The sequence below is a fragment of the Eumetopias jubatus genome, unplaced genomic scaffold (assembly GCF_037043125.1).
Source record: "Eumetopias jubatus isolate StellerSeaLion01/CBP00866 unplaced genomic scaffold, mEumJub1_p1.0 scaffold_7, whole genome shotgun sequence".
Classification (NCBI taxonomy): domain Eukaryota; kingdom Metazoa; phylum Chordata; class Mammalia; order Carnivora; family Otariidae; genus Eumetopias; species Eumetopias jubatus.
This window is the reverse complement of record NW_028274813.1, coordinates 74034435-74050638: the sequence shown is the minus strand read 5'-3', so window position 1 is coordinate 74050638 and position 16204 is coordinate 74034435. Positions and strand designations below refer to the sequence as shown.

The 16204-nt window shown below is 46.0% G+C and overlaps 1 protein-coding gene, 1 non-coding gene and 1 pseudogene across 2 annotated transcripts; 2 read left to right on the top strand and 1 right to left on the bottom strand.

The window, feature by feature from the left end:
- Positions 1–1933: 1933 nt before the first annotated feature.
- Positions 1934–11321, top strand: PNP (purine nucleoside phosphorylase). Its single transcript, XM_028119471.2, has 6 exons — positions 1934–2070; positions 5185–5354; positions 9093–9196; positions 9395–9570; positions 9693–9883; positions 10658–11321. The coding sequence occupies exons 1-6, from the start codon at positions 2060–2062 to the stop codon at positions 10873–10875; spliced, it is 870 nt and encodes a 289-aa protein (XP_027975272.1). The 5' UTR covers positions 1934–2059; the 3' UTR covers positions 10876–11321.
- LOC114221488 (U12 minor spliceosomal RNA) lies at positions 6171–6320 on the top strand. Its single transcript, XR_003611746.1, has one exon. It is a non-coding gene; the product is annotated as a U12 minor spliceosomal RNA (small nuclear RNA).
- Positions 11322–12202: 881 nt separating the features above from the next.
- On the bottom strand, positions 12203–12630 carry LOC114221466 (cytochrome c oxidase subunit 6A1, mitochondrial pseudogene; annotated as a pseudogene).
- Between the last annotated feature and the right edge of the window lie 3574 nt (positions 12631–16204).

Here is a 16204-nt window from a genome sequence, read left to right as displayed (position 1 = left end):
GCTCAGGGCACCTGGGTGGTTCAGTCTGTTAAGTGTCTGCCTTCAGCTCAGGTCATGATTCCCAGCTCCCGGGATCCAGACCCGCATCAGGCTCTGTGCTCAGCAGGGAGCCTGCTTCTCCCTCTCCCTCTGCCTGCCTGCCTGCCTGTCTGCCTACTTGTGATCTCTTTCTCTCTCTCTCTCTGTCAAATAAATAAATAAAATCTTTAAAAAAGAAAGAAACAAGAGAGCTCTATCCATTATAAATGACCACCCAGACGATGACTCCTCCAAATAGGAAGACAATCGCTGTAGACAATCTCAGGACTGTGACCTCCCACAGGATACAGTCCTAATGAAGGAATGGATCTCCTTGGAATTTTGGGATCCTTTTTTCTGGCAGGATCTGCTGCAAATGAGGTCATGATATGGAATCTGTCCTGGACTGTTAATAGAATAGCCAGATCCATTGCTAGGGCCATTAAAGTGCAAAGGTCTCTAGATTCCCTTGCTTGATTTGTACTAGACAACAGAAGAGCTTTGGATTACTTGGGGCTGCTCAAGGAGTCTGTGCCATCCCTAAGACTTCCTGCTGCACCTCACAAACAGGCTCAGTTGAAAACCACCAAAATACTTAAATTTGCCATCGTTAAAAGGAGTTTCTTTCAGCCCTCTAAGTCAGTTTAATTTTAAGTTTTCAGACCTTTTCAGTGGACTTCCCATAGGACTTGAAGCCCTTCTAAGATCTGGATTACAAATAATCATATTTATTATTATACTTGTGTGCTCCTTTTTAATTATAATTAAATTACTGATGCTTTGTATTTCTCGCTGTTGTTTGGCCATCCAAGATGTCGAAATTATGGTCACACAAAGGCTTAAAATGATCAACCACAGCTATCCATTGGCAATCCCTGAAGACAAGTCAACTCCATGGGCTTTTAAGATGAGGACAATGTCTAAGACTTGCTTCCTGAAAACCTCTTTGTTGCTGTGACTATATGCTCTCCCTGACATTCATCATCCATAACATTTCACTTTCCCTCCTCTGTGGGACATGACCTTTTAGGAATGAACCTTCTGAGCTAGGTGGACAACAGATGATCCTATGGTTGATCATCAATGCTTTCCAAGGAAAGATCTTGATCAAAAGGGAAAAATATGAAGCGAAAAATCTGAAACGGAATCACTCCTATCAGGAAAAACGGAGCCAGGAAGCTATTAGGGAAATGGGGCTCTGCACAGAGCCTAAACTTTATAGTTCATTACCAAACTGCAACATCTTGGCTTCTTGTAGTCCCGGAAGGCAAACTGGAAATTCAACGGAAATTACACTCTTTTGGCCAATCATAATTTTGCAAAACAACTTATGTAAGTCTTCTTGGAATCTCCCGCCCCCCCGCCCGCCTTTTTTTTACCCTTTTCGCCTCAGCGGAGGGGAAAACAATTTGGTTTTCCTCCGGAATCCAAGTCTTCCAAATTGCAGTTCCTAAGACCCCAAATAAATTTGTGTTTGCCTTGCAGCCTCATTGCAAATTTTGTTTGACACAACTCAGACACGGGCTCACTTAATTTTATTCTGCAGTTGCAAGATATAAGGTTTAAATTTTTGTATTTTCAAATCTCGCGGTTTGCTCTAGACACAACCGGGAATGGGGTTACAGAGAAAAGGTTTCGGGGCTCTCCTCCGGCTTCTAGCCCTCTTCTCGCAGAGGCTTCCTTCAGGGAAACCCCGGCCTTGCAAACGGAAGTGAGGGCAGGGATGCAGTGCTAGAAGCCTCCAGGGGGTGGGGTGGGGTCCGAGTCGGGTTCCAGCGTCAGAAAGAACTCAGATTAAGTTGTTAGCCCAGCCTCGGGCAGTTGAATCTGGGTGTGTCACCATGGAGATGGGGGCCGGCTTGCGTGTTCGTTTGCCATTGGCTGGGGACTCGGGGCTGGGCTAGAAGCCAGCCGCGAGTAACTGTGCATACACTGTGCACAGCGCTCCCGGCCTCCAGTACGGCTCTGTGCAGCGCGGCTGAGCGGACCGGATCCTAGAGGCCAAGGGCGGGCTCCTCGAGAGGGCGGCGGCGGCGGCACCATGGAAAACCGGTGAGGCGGGCACCCGGCTCGGGGAACCTGGGGGCGGGGGGATGGTTGTCACCGAGACCTGGAAGGCCGGTACCGGGCCCCCAAGGGGCCAAGAGGGGGAACGAGTGTCCGGGAGAGGCAGAGAGGCCTGGCGGGGAGCCAGGTGTCGGGGCAGGGCGGCAGAGTAGTGGGGCGGCAGGAATCGAGCAGGGCTGGCGTCATGGGAGCAGGAAGGGGACCCGTGTAGTATGGTGTAGGAGCTGGTGTATTTGTGTGTGTGCGCGCGCACTGAGGTTCAGGTGTCGGGGGGTAGGCTTACTCCCTATATCCCCCAGCCACCCCGACACGCATACAGGGAAGAGGTCTTCCCACCCCGTGTGCTTGTCACAGATTCCGGATGTAGAGTCTAGGTAAAGCGGCGAGATTTCAGATTTCATTCAGAGGAGAGATAGCTGAAGTCTCACACAACACCTTCCCTTCCTTCCGAATTGGAGATTCAATTAAAATAAGTTGGAGTCGGGGCGTCTGGCTGGCTCAGTCCGTAGAGTATGTGACTCTTGACCTCAGAGTCGTGCGTTCAAGCCCCACCTTGGGCGTGGAGCCTACTTAAAATTAAAAAAAAAATTTTTTTTTAACGATTTTATTTATTTATTTGAGAGAGAATGCGCGCAGGAGCAGGGCGGAGGGGAGAGGGACAGGGAGAAGTTGACTTCCTGCTGAGTAAGGAGCTCAAGGAGGGACTCGATTAGAGGACCCGGAGATCATGACCTGAGCCTCATGATCCGAAGAGAGCCGCTTAACCGACTGACCCACCCAGGCGCCCACCCCCCCCCCCCAGTTTTTTTTTTTAACATGTTTGTGAATTGGCATTCCATATTCTTTTTTTTTTTAAGATTTTATTTATTTATTTGACAGAGACAGCGAGAGCAGGAACACAAGCAGGAGGAGTGGGAGAGGGAGAAGGAGGCTTCCCACCGAGCAGGGAGCCTGATGTGGGACTCGATCCCCATGACCTGAGCCGAAGGCAGCCGCTTAACGACTGAGCCACCCAGGCGCCCCAGTTTTGTTTTGTTTTTTTTTAAATAAGTTGGGGATGGAGTCTCCAAGGAGAGAAGGAAATCCTTATTTATTGAACTGAGCAAAAGATTGCGCATTCCTCTCACTTCACACCTTTGAAAACTCTTCTGTCTGCTTTGGTTCCAGAAATCCCATTCCAAGTCACTGGCTTTAGGGATCATGGTAGGTAGCTCTTGGATGCACCAGGATCCAGGGTGTTCTTGGGAGACTGATGGCCCATGAAGAAGTTGAATAAGCTGTTGCTAGATATGCTAGGTATCCAGGGCTTCTCACTTCTTTCATTTCCTTTGCATCTCTTGGGGATGCTATTTGATTAACTTTTTACCATTTCGTTGCTTCTCTGCATCATCCTGTGGCCCCAGCTCCATTGTCGCCACCCCCGTCCCTTTACCCAACTACTTCCCTGAGGGTAGCCTGTTGTACTGTAGAGTCATCTGGTTTCAAAGCCTCTGCTTTTGAAGGAAAGGATTTCCTTTGGAGGTTTGGTTAGCTGTCTTCAGCTCTTGTCACATCTCAGTCCCGCTCTCTCTCCCCCAGTCTTTGGTTTTTCCAGATGGGTGTTTGAGAATTGGATTGGAATTGTGAGAAAAATTCTGAGTTGGTTCTTGGGGACGTATGGGTTCTGGGTAAGCATCGGTGGTTAGGTCTCTAAAGAGCAAAGAACCTTGAAGGAGAAGGGAGATAGGAGAGAGCAGGGTTGGAGAACACTGGCAGGGGCGAAGGTGGGAAAAAGGTTCAAGTACTGTGGACCTGAACACTGATTTGTGGAGCTTAAGGTCTTTGGAACTTACAGGTAAGTTTCTAATTCATTTTCAAACTGCACCTATAAGGTAGGTGGGGCTGATGACGTTCCTTTGCTTTATACTTGAGGAAAGACTTTGAAACACAGGTTATTTGCTTAAAAAGACAACTTTCCTCTAGACCAAAAATAACTAAACCTGGTTTTTGAATCAGAATTACCTAACACTTCTGTAAAAAATACAGGTCCTCGGGACTCTCCCCAGAATTCTGGATCTCTAGGGGTGGGCTCTAGAATTTGTATTTTTAACCAGCTGCTGCCGAGAAACTTGAGGCAGTCAGTTCTGTTTCAGCCATTGACAACCAGTTCTGCTTTTTTGTGCTTACCTGGTCGCTGGTCTTGAATTACCCTTTGCAGTTATATATGACAGGGTCTGTATTAGGTCTGGGTGTATCAGAAATATGGATGTGGGGGTACTAACTGGCACATAGATTTCTACTAGGAGTGTTCCCATTGCCTTTTTTTGGGGGGGGGGTTAACCAAAAAAAGTATTTGAGGGAGGATGTGGAGGGTAAGGGTCCAAAAGGAAATTGGGTTTATTCCTGCTCTCAGGGTAGTCTTAATTATATTTTGAGTGGAGAATTGCATTGGGCTTGTCATTGCCCTAAAGAAGGTCTTAATCCTGAAACCCGACCCTTTTAGCCTCCTTGATTTGATTATTTCACTGTACTTCTCTGTAGACCCTATAGGCCCTTCCTCTCTAAATCTTTGCCATTAAGGGCGCCTGGGTGGCTCAGATGGTTAAGCGTCTGCCTTCGGCTCAGGTTATGATCCCAGGGTCCTGGGATCGACTCCTGCATCAGGCTCCCTGCTCAGTGGGGAGCCTGCTTCTCCCTCTGCTTCTCTCTCTCTCTCTTTCTGTCTCTCATGAATAAATAAATAAAATCTTAAAAAATAAATAAATAAATCTTTGCCATTAAGAGAGATAATAAACCTGCCAGTGATAGCAAAACTGAAGTTGGGGCTGGGAGGTGGAAACATAGGTATCATTAACTTTTGCCAGGCTCTGGAATGAGGAGGGAGTTTCCCAGCAGTCTTTTCTCGGTGGGTCTGATTCAGAAAGAAGAGTGGGTGGGTGGATGAGCTTAGTGTGGTGCCTCCTGAGAGCAAGGATCCTCCTCTCTGGGGCAGCTTTTTGGCTAGCTTCTGTGTGCCCTACCACCCCGGCACACCTCCCAGCCTTTCTGCACTGAAGGTCATCAGTCTGTGATGCCCTTGGGTTGGGAGAGAAACTTACCTTGATTTTACTTTTCTCCTAGATTTACGTATGATGATTATCAGAACACGAGTGAATGGCTTCTGTGCCACACCAAGCACCGACCTCAAGTGGCAGTCATCTGTGGCTCTGGGTTAGGAAATCTGGTTAATAAATTAACTGACAGCCAGAGCTTTGACTACAGCGAGATTCCAAACTTTCCCCGAAGTACAGGTACTGGCGGGGGGCAGTGAGGGATTGGACCAAAGGATACTGATGGGATGCCGATGAGAAGGCATGCTTCTCTCGTGCCTGCACCCACTTGGCCTGTACAGCATTTGACTCAAGACAGCTTGTTTATGAGAGGGGGAAAAAAGACCACCACGAATCAGAATGACTTTAGAAATCCCCCCAGTAGAAATTTCATAATAGACGGGTATGTGTGCGGTAGTAGTAACACATGATGATGTATTTCCAGTGCTGTAATGATTCTGAACTCCATAAAGCTTTGCAGCACCTCACTCCCGTGCTGTTCCCCGCCACACACCATGTAGTCACCACATCTACACAGCCCCTCTCATTTCTTCAGTCTGCAGATTAAATGGAAAAAGAAGTGCCCGTAACCTCCCGGGACAGTCAGGCGAGCCCTGTTCTATGTCTTCCAGCCATTCCCAATCTCCCCAGCTCTAGCTCACGTCCCAGGATAAGGCACACACGAGTGCACAGCAATAAATGAACACACAGACTGCCATGTTCTTGTAGACAGAATACACAGATAATGCATGGCTGCGCAAGACCTGATTCACACTGACCCTTTGGAGGGGGAAAGTAGCAGATGGCCTCTATGCACATGGAGCTCTGTGGGATCTGAGGATAGCATATCCAGTATCCTAATAGCAGCTAGAAGACTCTAAGTCTACCCCTTAGAAAAGAGGCAGGTAGGGAGTACCTGGTGGGCTCACTGGGTAGAGTATGCAACTCTTGGTCTCAGGGTTGGGACTTCAAATTCCATGTTGGGGGTAGAGTTTACTTAAAAAGGGGGGGAGAGCCATACCTTCAATTTATGAATAAGGAAAATAACGATTTGAGGTGACGCCCGAATCCTCACTGCTAATGTGAGATGAATTTTTGAGCGGGTAAGGATTGCCTCTAAGGTGACCTGCCTACTTTGCGAGAAGCCTGGGAGTCACGATCTGCCCCTGCTCGTCCCCCGGTGTGATAGCGGGGTGAGCAGGAGCAGATCGCGACTCCCAGAGGTTGGGAAGTGCCTATTTCCTATAAGTAATAAACTGGATTAACTCCGGGGTTTATGGGCCCCCTGTGGGCAACCCCCAGAGCAGCCCGCACTTCCCTTCACTACTCTCCCATGTTGGCTGAATCTCTTAATTTACCGACATTTTTCTTTTTTTTTTTTTTTTTTAAGATTTTATTTATTCCTTTGAGACACAGAGATACAGAGAGAGAGAGAGCATGAGCCAGGGCGGGGGAGAGGCAGAGGGAGAGGGAGAATCAGACTCCCCGCTGAGCCAGGAGCCTGATGTGGGGCTTAATCCCAGGAAGCTGGGATCACGACCTGAGCTGAAGGCAGACGCTTAACCATCTGAGTCGCCCAGGCGCCCCTACTGACATTTTTCTATTTACCACCTATGAAACTGTATTTTTACCTATGGTTCATGAACCTTAGGTTAATGGCCTTAGCCAGTCCTCTGGGGAAAAAGGGAGGGGAGGGCGGAGAGGCCAGGTAAAATAAGGGCAAGGGTAGTTTATTTGGTTTACTTATTAATTTTCAGATAACTAACATCCATTGGTTTATTTATTAATGTCATAAATTTCTACCAGGGCGCCTGGGTGGCTCAGTCGTTAAGCGTCTGCCTTCGGCTCAGGTCCTGATTGGGATCAAGCCCTGCATCGGGCTCCCTGCTTGGCGGGAAGTCTGCGTCTCCCTCTCCCACCTCTGCTGCTTGTGTTCCTTCTCTCGCTGTGTCTCTGTCAAATAAATAAAATTTTTAAAAATAAATAAATAAATAAATTTCTACCTTCCCCTTTTCTCCAGAGAGTTAATACTTTGCACAGATTTTTTTTTAAAGATTTTATTTATTTATTTGACAGAGAGAGGGAACACAAGCAGGGGGAGTGGGAGAGGGAGAAGCAGGCTTCCCGCGGAGCAGGGAGCCCGATGTGGGGCTCAATCCCAGGGCCCTGGGATCATGACCTGAGCTGAAGGCAGACGCTTAACGACTGAGCCACCCAGGCGCCCCTGCACAGATATTTTTCAAACCCTATGGAGCAAGATTGGGAGACCAGAGCAGGGAGGTGGGAGTCGGGGTTGGGGAAAGAAGTATTAAAAAGAGGGGGAGGGTGGGGCATCTGGGTGGCTCAGAGCCCTTGACTCTTGGTTTCAGCTCAGGTCTGATCTCAGAGTTGTAAGATGGAGCCCAAGAATCCTGTTGGTGTTCAGTAGGGAGTCTGCTTAAGACTCTCTCCCTCTGACTCTCCCCCTGTGCGCACACTCTCTCTCTCTCTTTCAAATAAATAAATCTTTAAAAAAAAAGAGAGACAGAGAGTGAGGGCAAAGTTTTCTAAGGGAGGGGCGCCTGGGTGGCTCAGTTGGTTAAGCGACTGCCTTTGGCTCAGGTCATGATCCTGGAGTCCCGGGATCGAGTCCCACATCGGGCTCCCTCCTGCTGAGCAGGGAGTCTGCTTCTCCCTCTGAACCTCTTCACTCTCATGCTCTCTATCTCTCATTCTCTCTCTCTCAAATAAATAAATAAAATCTTTAAAAAAAAAAGTTTTCTAAGGGAGATAGCAATGACATTGGCTCCGCCTGTCCTCTCCCATCCTAAGAAGGGTGCTGCACTAAGTGATTAGTGGATTAATTTTTAAACTTTATCGACCTATTTTTTTATACTTTTCATTTTCCTAACTCTGTTATCTCTGCTCTATTACTGGCAGTTTTTTTTTTTAAGATTTTATTTATTTATTTGAGAGAGAGAGAATGAGAGATAGAGAGCACGAGAGGGAAGAGGGTCAGAGGGAGAAGCGGACTCCCTGCTGAGCAGGGAGCCCGACGTGGGACTCGATCCCGGGACTCCAGGATCATGACCCGAGCCGAAGGCAGTCGCTCAACCAACTGAGCCACCCAGGCGCCCACTGGCAGTTTTTTTTAATAAGCTCTTTTGTCTCCGACCATCCCTCAACTCTTCCTCTTGATTTGGGTCCCTCTCTCACACCACACATTCCCTCCGGGATAGGTGGTCCGGTCCATTAGAGGAGAAATGCTAGAGAAGGGAACTGGTAATAGTGGTTCTTATGTCCTGTGTGGAGAGTTATTTTGCCCTCCTACATGCAGGCGCCATCAGTGGCATGTATTCCTACAGGACTCTTCTGTGGGTCATAATGGAGGAGACTTAGATGGGTCCAAACTCAGCCCCTTTGCCCGCCGTTCAGTAGTCTCTTTAGGAAGCCAGAATATACCATGAGCTCCCTTTCAAGAGTGAGGAGGCACATGGTTTAGTTAAGAGTAAGAAATAAGATTATACATTTTGAGAATTTTAAAATTTTTGGAAAAGTGATCTGTAATGACTACATTCACTGCAATTATTATTATCCGCTTATTCTATTTTTTACTCACTTTCATTCTCTTGTAGTATGGCTTTCTCATTCTTTTGAAGTTTCTTTAAAAAAACCTCTCCTTCCTTTGCCTTGATATATGGTTCACATTGAACATCCTTACTTTCACATAGCCCCAGTGTCAGGATGTACTTATATACTTATTTGTAGGCTTATGATTGATTTATTTCTGTCTCCACCAGACTTCAACTTTCTGAAAGCAGAGATAATAATAATGTTTCTTTGGCTTAATTATGGCCTCACATGTTGAGCGCAGTGAGTTGGCTGGTAGTGGGTGCTCAATGGATATGTGTTCTATGAAAGCATCACCCCATTCTTTCTCCTTTCTATTTTACATTACAGTGCCTGGTCATGCTGGTCGACTGGTGTTTGGGTTCCTGAATGGCAAGGCCTGTGTGATGATGCAGGGCAGGTTCCACATGTATGAAGGCTACCCGATCTGGAAGGTAAATCAGGGGCATAGCTTGGATGGATCTGGAAGAAGGGGGAGAGTTCTCCGTCCTATTTTATTGCCTAGCTACCTGGGCTAGATAGATTTTGGTCCCCTCCTTTCTCTTCTTTCCTGATCTATATCTTGCATATCTGTGGGTGGATTGATGAAATTTTAAAGAACACTTTCTGATCTTTTATCTTGGGCTTGTAAGGTAACATTCCCAGTGAGGGTTTTCTTCCTTATGGGCGTGGACACCCTAGTGGTCACCAATGCAGCTGGAGGACTCAACCCTGAGTTTGAGGTTGGAGATATCATGCTGATCCGTGATCACATCAACTTTCCTGGCTTCAGTGGTGTGAACCCTCTCATAGGGCCCAATGACGAAAGGTATGTATCTTGCCTTTTAATTTTTTTTTTTTTTACAGCTGGGTAGGGTTTAAGGACTTGTCTGTGAGTCAGGAGACGGCTCATGTGGTTGCAATAACCTGAGATTCCAACCTGTGCCCTAGGTTTGGACTTCGTTTTCCTGCCATGTCCGATGCCTATGACCGGGATATGCGGCAGAACGCTCACAGGGCCTGGAAACAGATGGGGGAGCAGAGAGAGCTGAAGGAAGGCACCTATGTGATGTTGGCAGGCCCGTCTTTTGAGACTGTGGCTGAATGTTGGCTGCTGCAGAAGCTGGGCGCGGATGCTGTTGGTGAGAAGGGGAACGTGGCTGGAGGCTTGAAGAGGGAGGGACGTGGTAAAAATTGGGATGGAAAGGGGTCAAAGATTATAGACCTGGATGGTAAGTTGAGAGAGGATCTAACTTAAGGGAAGATTGAGTTAAACTGATTTGAAAGGTGTTGAGATTTGGTGTGTTGGGAGCATCAAACCTCCCCACCCAGCCCTTAGGGCTTTAATAGCTGTAATGCTAATGACCCATCCATGATTCCATACTATTTCTAAGGATTATTCTAAAAAATAGTATTATAGCCACTTTGTGTACCTCTGGCTGGAAGATGGAGCTGCATCCTTAGAACTGACTTCAAAATGACCAGAAACAGATGTAGAAGTAATGATAATATTTTAAGTAATGTGTAAGGCCCTCTGAGGCCCAACTCTTTGAAGCAATACAGAACAACCTAAGCTGGACAGGAAATTAGCTGCTACTTTGGATTTTTTTTTAAGATTTTATTTATTTGACAGAGAGAGATAAGCGAGAGAGGGAACATAAGCAGGGGGAGTGGGAGAGGGAGAAGCAGGCTTCCCGCCGAGCAGGGAGCCCGATGTGGGGCTCGATCCCAGGACCCTGGGATCATGACCTGAGCTGAAGGCAGATGCTTAACAACTGAGCTGCCCAGGTGCCCCTCTGTGGATGATTTTTTGAGATGTTACATTGTCAGTGAGGTAAGGAATGGAGATGAGGCCAAAGGGTGAAGAAGAGTCCTTTGAGGATCCTGACGGTTGATTTCCTCTTTCTCCTCATCAGGCATGAGCACGGTACCAGAAGTTATAGTTGCAAGGCACTGTGGACTTCGAGTCTTTGGCTTCTCCCTCATCACTAACAAAGTCGTCTTGGATTATGAAGCCAAGGAGAAGGTCAATCATGAGGAAGTACTAGAGGCTGGGAGACAAGCAGCACAAAAATTGGAACAGTTTGTCTCTATTCTTATGACCAGTATTCCACCACCTGCCAAAGCCAGCTAACCAGCCCTGGAGTGGTCTGGCCTCTCCATAATGGGATCCAAGTAGCTACTACATACTTCGGCCCCTTGCTGGGGTCACCTGCCTCTGCCCTTCAGTAGTAGGGAAAGAGAGGAATATCACTATCCTTCAGCTTTCCCAATTTCTTCCACCAGACCCTTCTGCACTGGCTCTTCTGCTCAGTTATCTCAAAGCAGTTATCATCTCCTCCCCCAGCCCAAGAGCTAGAACCCAAGCCCTGCTGTGGCTATGCCTGGGTGTGACTTGGGCTGTTGAACTTGGCCCAGTAGCTACTGCTGTCCTTTTGATGTAATGCTTTCACATTCCTGGGGACTCGCTTCTGCCTCCTCCAAAGCACTAGAGCCCACACGAGGGCTAGCCCAGTCCGATACCCCTTGAAGTTTTGTATTACCCTATTTTGAGAATAAAAAGAAAGATGAACTAATAAATTTTTTGTGCAGTTTGGGATGAGGGGAGGCGCACAGGCCGAGTTTGGCATGAAAGACTGAGATCCCCTGTCTTGTGTGACTATCTGCTTCTGAGACAAACAGCTAAGAACTGATGAGGTGGTGTGTGAATGCACGGAAGGATGAAAGATACAGATGTTAGAAGATAAGGAAGGGCTAACGCCTGGTGCAAGAGGGCCCCTCTCCTCAGACCAGTCTTGCCTCTGGCCTTTGCCTTCTGATTGTTTCACGCCCTGTCTGTACTCTCACGAATATCTGAATTGCTTCACTGGTCTCAGCTGTTCCACAGTTGCTAAGTTAAAGTATGAAAAATAGGATTTGCTGACTTTATACAAGTGTTTATTATATTCGTGTTGGGACATTAAATATACCCTCATGGTAACAAAACAAAACTGTACATTCTTTATAGTAAAACTAAGGTATGATAAGGATAATAGCTATACTATAGGCAAGTACTATTTAATCACATATAATGAGTATTCTAAATTCACTAGAGTACCAAGTTCAAGGTGTATGGGTTGGAGAGAAAACACTAACACAAAATGCCTTCAGTTTTTTTTTAAGATTTATTGATTTATTTGACAGAGACACAGCGAGAGAGGGAACACAATCAGGGGGAGCAGGAGAGGGAGAAACAGGCTTCTCGTGGAGCAGGGAGCCCGATGCAGGGCTTGATCCCAGGACCCTGGGATCATGACCCGAGCTGAAGGCAGACGCATAACGACTGAGCCACCCAGATGCCCCTTTCAGTTTCCTTCTTTTTTTTTTTTTTTTTTTGACCAATCTAAGTTATTTATTTAAGCCATCTCCTGCCATAAGCAAAGGGATGGAAGATCAGTATACTGGTCATCATTTGGTACAAGTAAGGAAGGTGAGCTTAAGGTCCCATAGACTTGTGGTCCGTGTGCAGAGTCATGGTCCAAAGCAGTGCTGTGGTCCCCACTGGGTGGTGGTCCAGGTTCTCTCTATTCATCTTCATAGTCGGTTGGAAGTGGATTCACGTGAGAGTTAACGGAATAGAGTATGATTACCATCTCCTCCGGGAAAGGGCTTGGACCTGATGCGGAGATGGGGGTAGGCGACGAACTCGGGTCTCTCCTGCTCTCCGTGACGCGAGTTCAGGAAGACATTCAGCACCCACGCCAGGGAGCGCTACGAAGTAGGTGAGAGCCTTCCACATGTGAGCTGAGCCCTCCTCGCAGTGGGCGCCACTCGACATGGACCGCCCCAGCTGTGCCCCGGACCGACCTAGCAGCCCAGAGAGCCGGGACACAGACGCCGCCGCCATTTTCGACCTGGACCTCAGTTTCTTTTTTAAAAGCAGCTTTATTGGGGCACCTGGGTGGCTCTGTTGGTTAAGTGTCTGCCTTGGGCTCAGATCATAATCCCAGTCCTGGGATCGAGACCACCCCCTCCTATCAGGCTCCCTGCTCAGCGGGGAGCCTGCTTCTCCCTCTCCCTCTGCCGCCCGCCCCCGTCTCTCAAATAAATAACATCTTAAGAATAAAAGCAGCTTTATTGAGATAATTTCCATACAATAACATCTATCTATTTAAAGTAAATAATTCAAAATAAAAGTAAATAATTCAATGGCTTTCAGTATTTTCACAGGTAAGTGTAATCATCCCCACAGTAAATTTTAGAATATTTTCATCAACTCAAAAGGAAACCTTGTACCTTTTAGTAACTCTGCCCCCAACACTCCCTAGCCCCAAGCAACCACTAATCTACTTTCTGTTCTATAGATAGAAGTATTTTGGACCTTTATATGAAGGGAATCGTATATGGAATATGTGGACTTTGTATCTGACTTCTTTTCCTTAGCATGTTTTCAAGGTTCATCCAAGTTGTAGCGTGTATCAGTACTTTGTTTCTTTTTATAACCAAGTAATATTCCATTGCATAGATACACTGCCTTTTTCAAGTATCTTCAAAATGCCAACCAACTCAACTCAAACTGAATGTATCAGTTTAGGTGAGCAAGAAAATAAAAGCAAGTCAAGGGAGACAGGTCTGGGAAGAGCACCCAGAGAAGGGTAATTCTTGAAAACAGCCTGTGATGAGACTATTGCTCCCTAGAGGGGCCTGCAAAATGGATTTAAAAAAATTATTTATTTATTTATTTATTTATTTATTTATTTATTTATTTGAGAGAGCAGAAGTGGGTGCGGGGCAGAGGGAGAGGGAGAAGCAGACTCCCTGCTGAGCAAGGAGCCTGATGCAGACACGGGGCTCGCAGACACAGGGCTCGAAACCAGGAATCCCAGGACCCTGGGATCATGACCTGAGCCGGAGGCAGATGCTTAATAGACTGAGCCACCCAGGTTCCCCCCCTGCCAAATTGGATTTTCTTGGATCTCAGGATAGGTGTCAAACATACACTTCAAGGCAGGCTTTCTGCCCTGGCCTTATCATGGTCATCTTTATCAATACCAGTAATGTTTATTAATCATGTACTTTGGGGCGCCCGGGTGGCTCAGTTGGTTGAGCGACTGCCTTCGGCTCAGGTCATGATCCTGGTGTCCCGGGATCGAGTCCCGCATCGGGCTCCCCGCTCAGCGGGGAGTCTGCTTCTCCCTCTGACCCTCCCCGCTCTCATGTGCTCTCTCTCTCTCTCATTCTGTCTTTCAAATAAATAAATAAAATCTTTAAAAAAAAATCATGTACTTTGTATTGTCCTAAAAACCATAAAGTAAATTAGTAAAAAGACAAAGGGCTTCCAATCTAAATGGGAGACAGGATACATGCATAAAAGAAAAGGTGAATCAGTTGTGCCCTCTACACCTGCTTTTAGTCTTTTCCTATGTTGTCACCATTTGGAACATTTTTGAAAAAGGAATAATGTGTGAAAAGTAGCATATGCTAAGTGCCAATGATAAAATGTGCTACAGGGATTCAAAGAGAACCAGCAGGGGATGGGGAGTGGGAAGGGGTGGTGAGACTTGAGTTAGGCCTCACAGGAAAAATAGGTAAAGGGGATACAGCGGAAGACACTCCATGCAGGCAAATTGAGGAATGTTTGATCACTGAACAGAACAAAATGGCAAGATTAAAGAAATCTTGAATGGGAGCCGTGGGAGATAGGGTGGGACTGGGCTAGATTGTTCAAGGATCTGATCCCAGGCTGAGGGGTGAAAACATTTAGGCAAAATGGCCAGCCATTGAAGCTTTTTAGGTAGGGACTGATGGGTGAAAATCATGCTACTGTTTTGATGGATAGAAACCAAACTGGAAGCAGAAAGGGCTGTTTTGATGGTAGAAACACTTTCACCCCAAGCTAGCTGAATACAATGCCATCTTGGTGGCATTATTTAATTTTTAATCAGGTTGGTCTTTTGTAGTGCTTAAAAGAATACACTGTTATAAAATAAAATGTAAAGGCAAAAGTACAAGCAATTTAGAAATGAAAATATAAACTTAAGTCAAATTAGTGGTTTTCACTTTTTTTAGATTAAAACTTTGAGCACATAGTTAAATACTTAAGCACCATAAGATGCATACAATGAAGTTTCCCTCGCATCCTGTCCATCTGTCTTGTCTTTCCTTCCCCACCTCACTGGTAACCACTCAATAGTTTCTTGTGCATTCTTCCAGGATTTATAAAAAAAAAAAAAATGCAAATACATGTTCTTATTTTGCCTCTTATTATTCATGGAAGTTAATGCGTTATATGTGTTGTCCTGCATCTTGCTATTTTCTTTTTTTTTCCCTTAGGATTTTATTTATTTGTCAGAGAGAGAGATTGTTATTTTCTTTTATGTCTTGGAGACGTTTTGCATCGTATATTAGTGTGCTTTCTTGATGACTTAGGTTGGCTCTGTCAAGGATACACATCTGTCACCTCAAGTTTTTTAGAAGCAAAGGAGGAATATGGCCTTGATGTTCTTTAGCCACTGCCCAGTCCATTTGTTGATTGCCATTAGGAGCCAGAGATAACACCACCTGACATCCCTTTAAAACAAGAAGGTAGGGGAGAGCAGAACTGTTCTTTCTGTGCTGTGTCCTCTGTCTAAATCTGAATTGGCTTAGATTTGCATTCCTTTTTTCTTTGTAAACTGGCATCTGCTTTTCATAACTACTTTGTGTTTCTAAAGGATATCTTTTGAACAAACACTGGCTCTCTGCCTGGTGTTTCTGTTATTGTAGATTTGGACTTTAATGAAAATGGAAAATTTCCAGTCCTTAACCTTTTTGCCAGATTTTTAGTTTTGGGCTCAATTAGATTTGATATTGTTTGGAATGAATCCTTATTCCCTGGTATTTAGGTCAAAGATCTCCCCCACCCCTTCCATTTGGTTTTCATATTCACTTCCATTCTGAGTTTTTTCATTATAGGAAGCTTACTGTCTCAACTGCCAAATCTCTTTTTCTTTTTTCTTTGTCTTCTCTGTTATTCATGTTTTTTTTTAAAGATTTTATTTATTTATTTGAGAGAGAGAGAATGAGAGATAGAGAGCACGGGAGGGAAGAGGGTCAGAGGGAGAAGCAGACTCCCTGCTGAGCAGGGAGCCCGATGCGGGACTCCATCCCGGGACTCCAGGATCATGACCTGAGCCGAAGGCAGTCGCTTAACCAACTGAGCCACCCAGGCGCCCTGTTATTCATGTTTTTTATGCCATTTTGTCTGTTGGCTATTTGATTTTGGCCTTAGCCTTCCATTTTCCTATTTTATTTTGGACTATTTCTATCTGAGCTCCTGCTAATGATTTTACAATAAAAGATTAGTAGGAATTGGGGTGCCTGGATGGCTCTGTCGGTTAAGCATCTGACTCTTGGGCACAAATGGGGGGCAGAGGCAGAGGGAGAGGGAGAGGGAGAAATGGGGGGGCCTGAGTGGCTCAGTCATTAAGCATCTGCCTTTGGCT

Excerpts from the sequence above, each read along its gene's own strand:
- PNP (XM_028119471.2), top strand. Across the intron at positions 5,355-9,092 it reads AAACTTTCCCCGAAGTACAG|TGCCTGGTCATGCTGGTCGA; the intron begins GTACTGGCGGGG and ends TTTACATTACAG. Across the intron at positions 9,571-9,692 it reads ATAGGGCCCAATGACGAAAG|GTTTGGACTTCGTTTTCCTG; the intron begins GTATGTATCTTG and ends CCTGTGCCCTAG.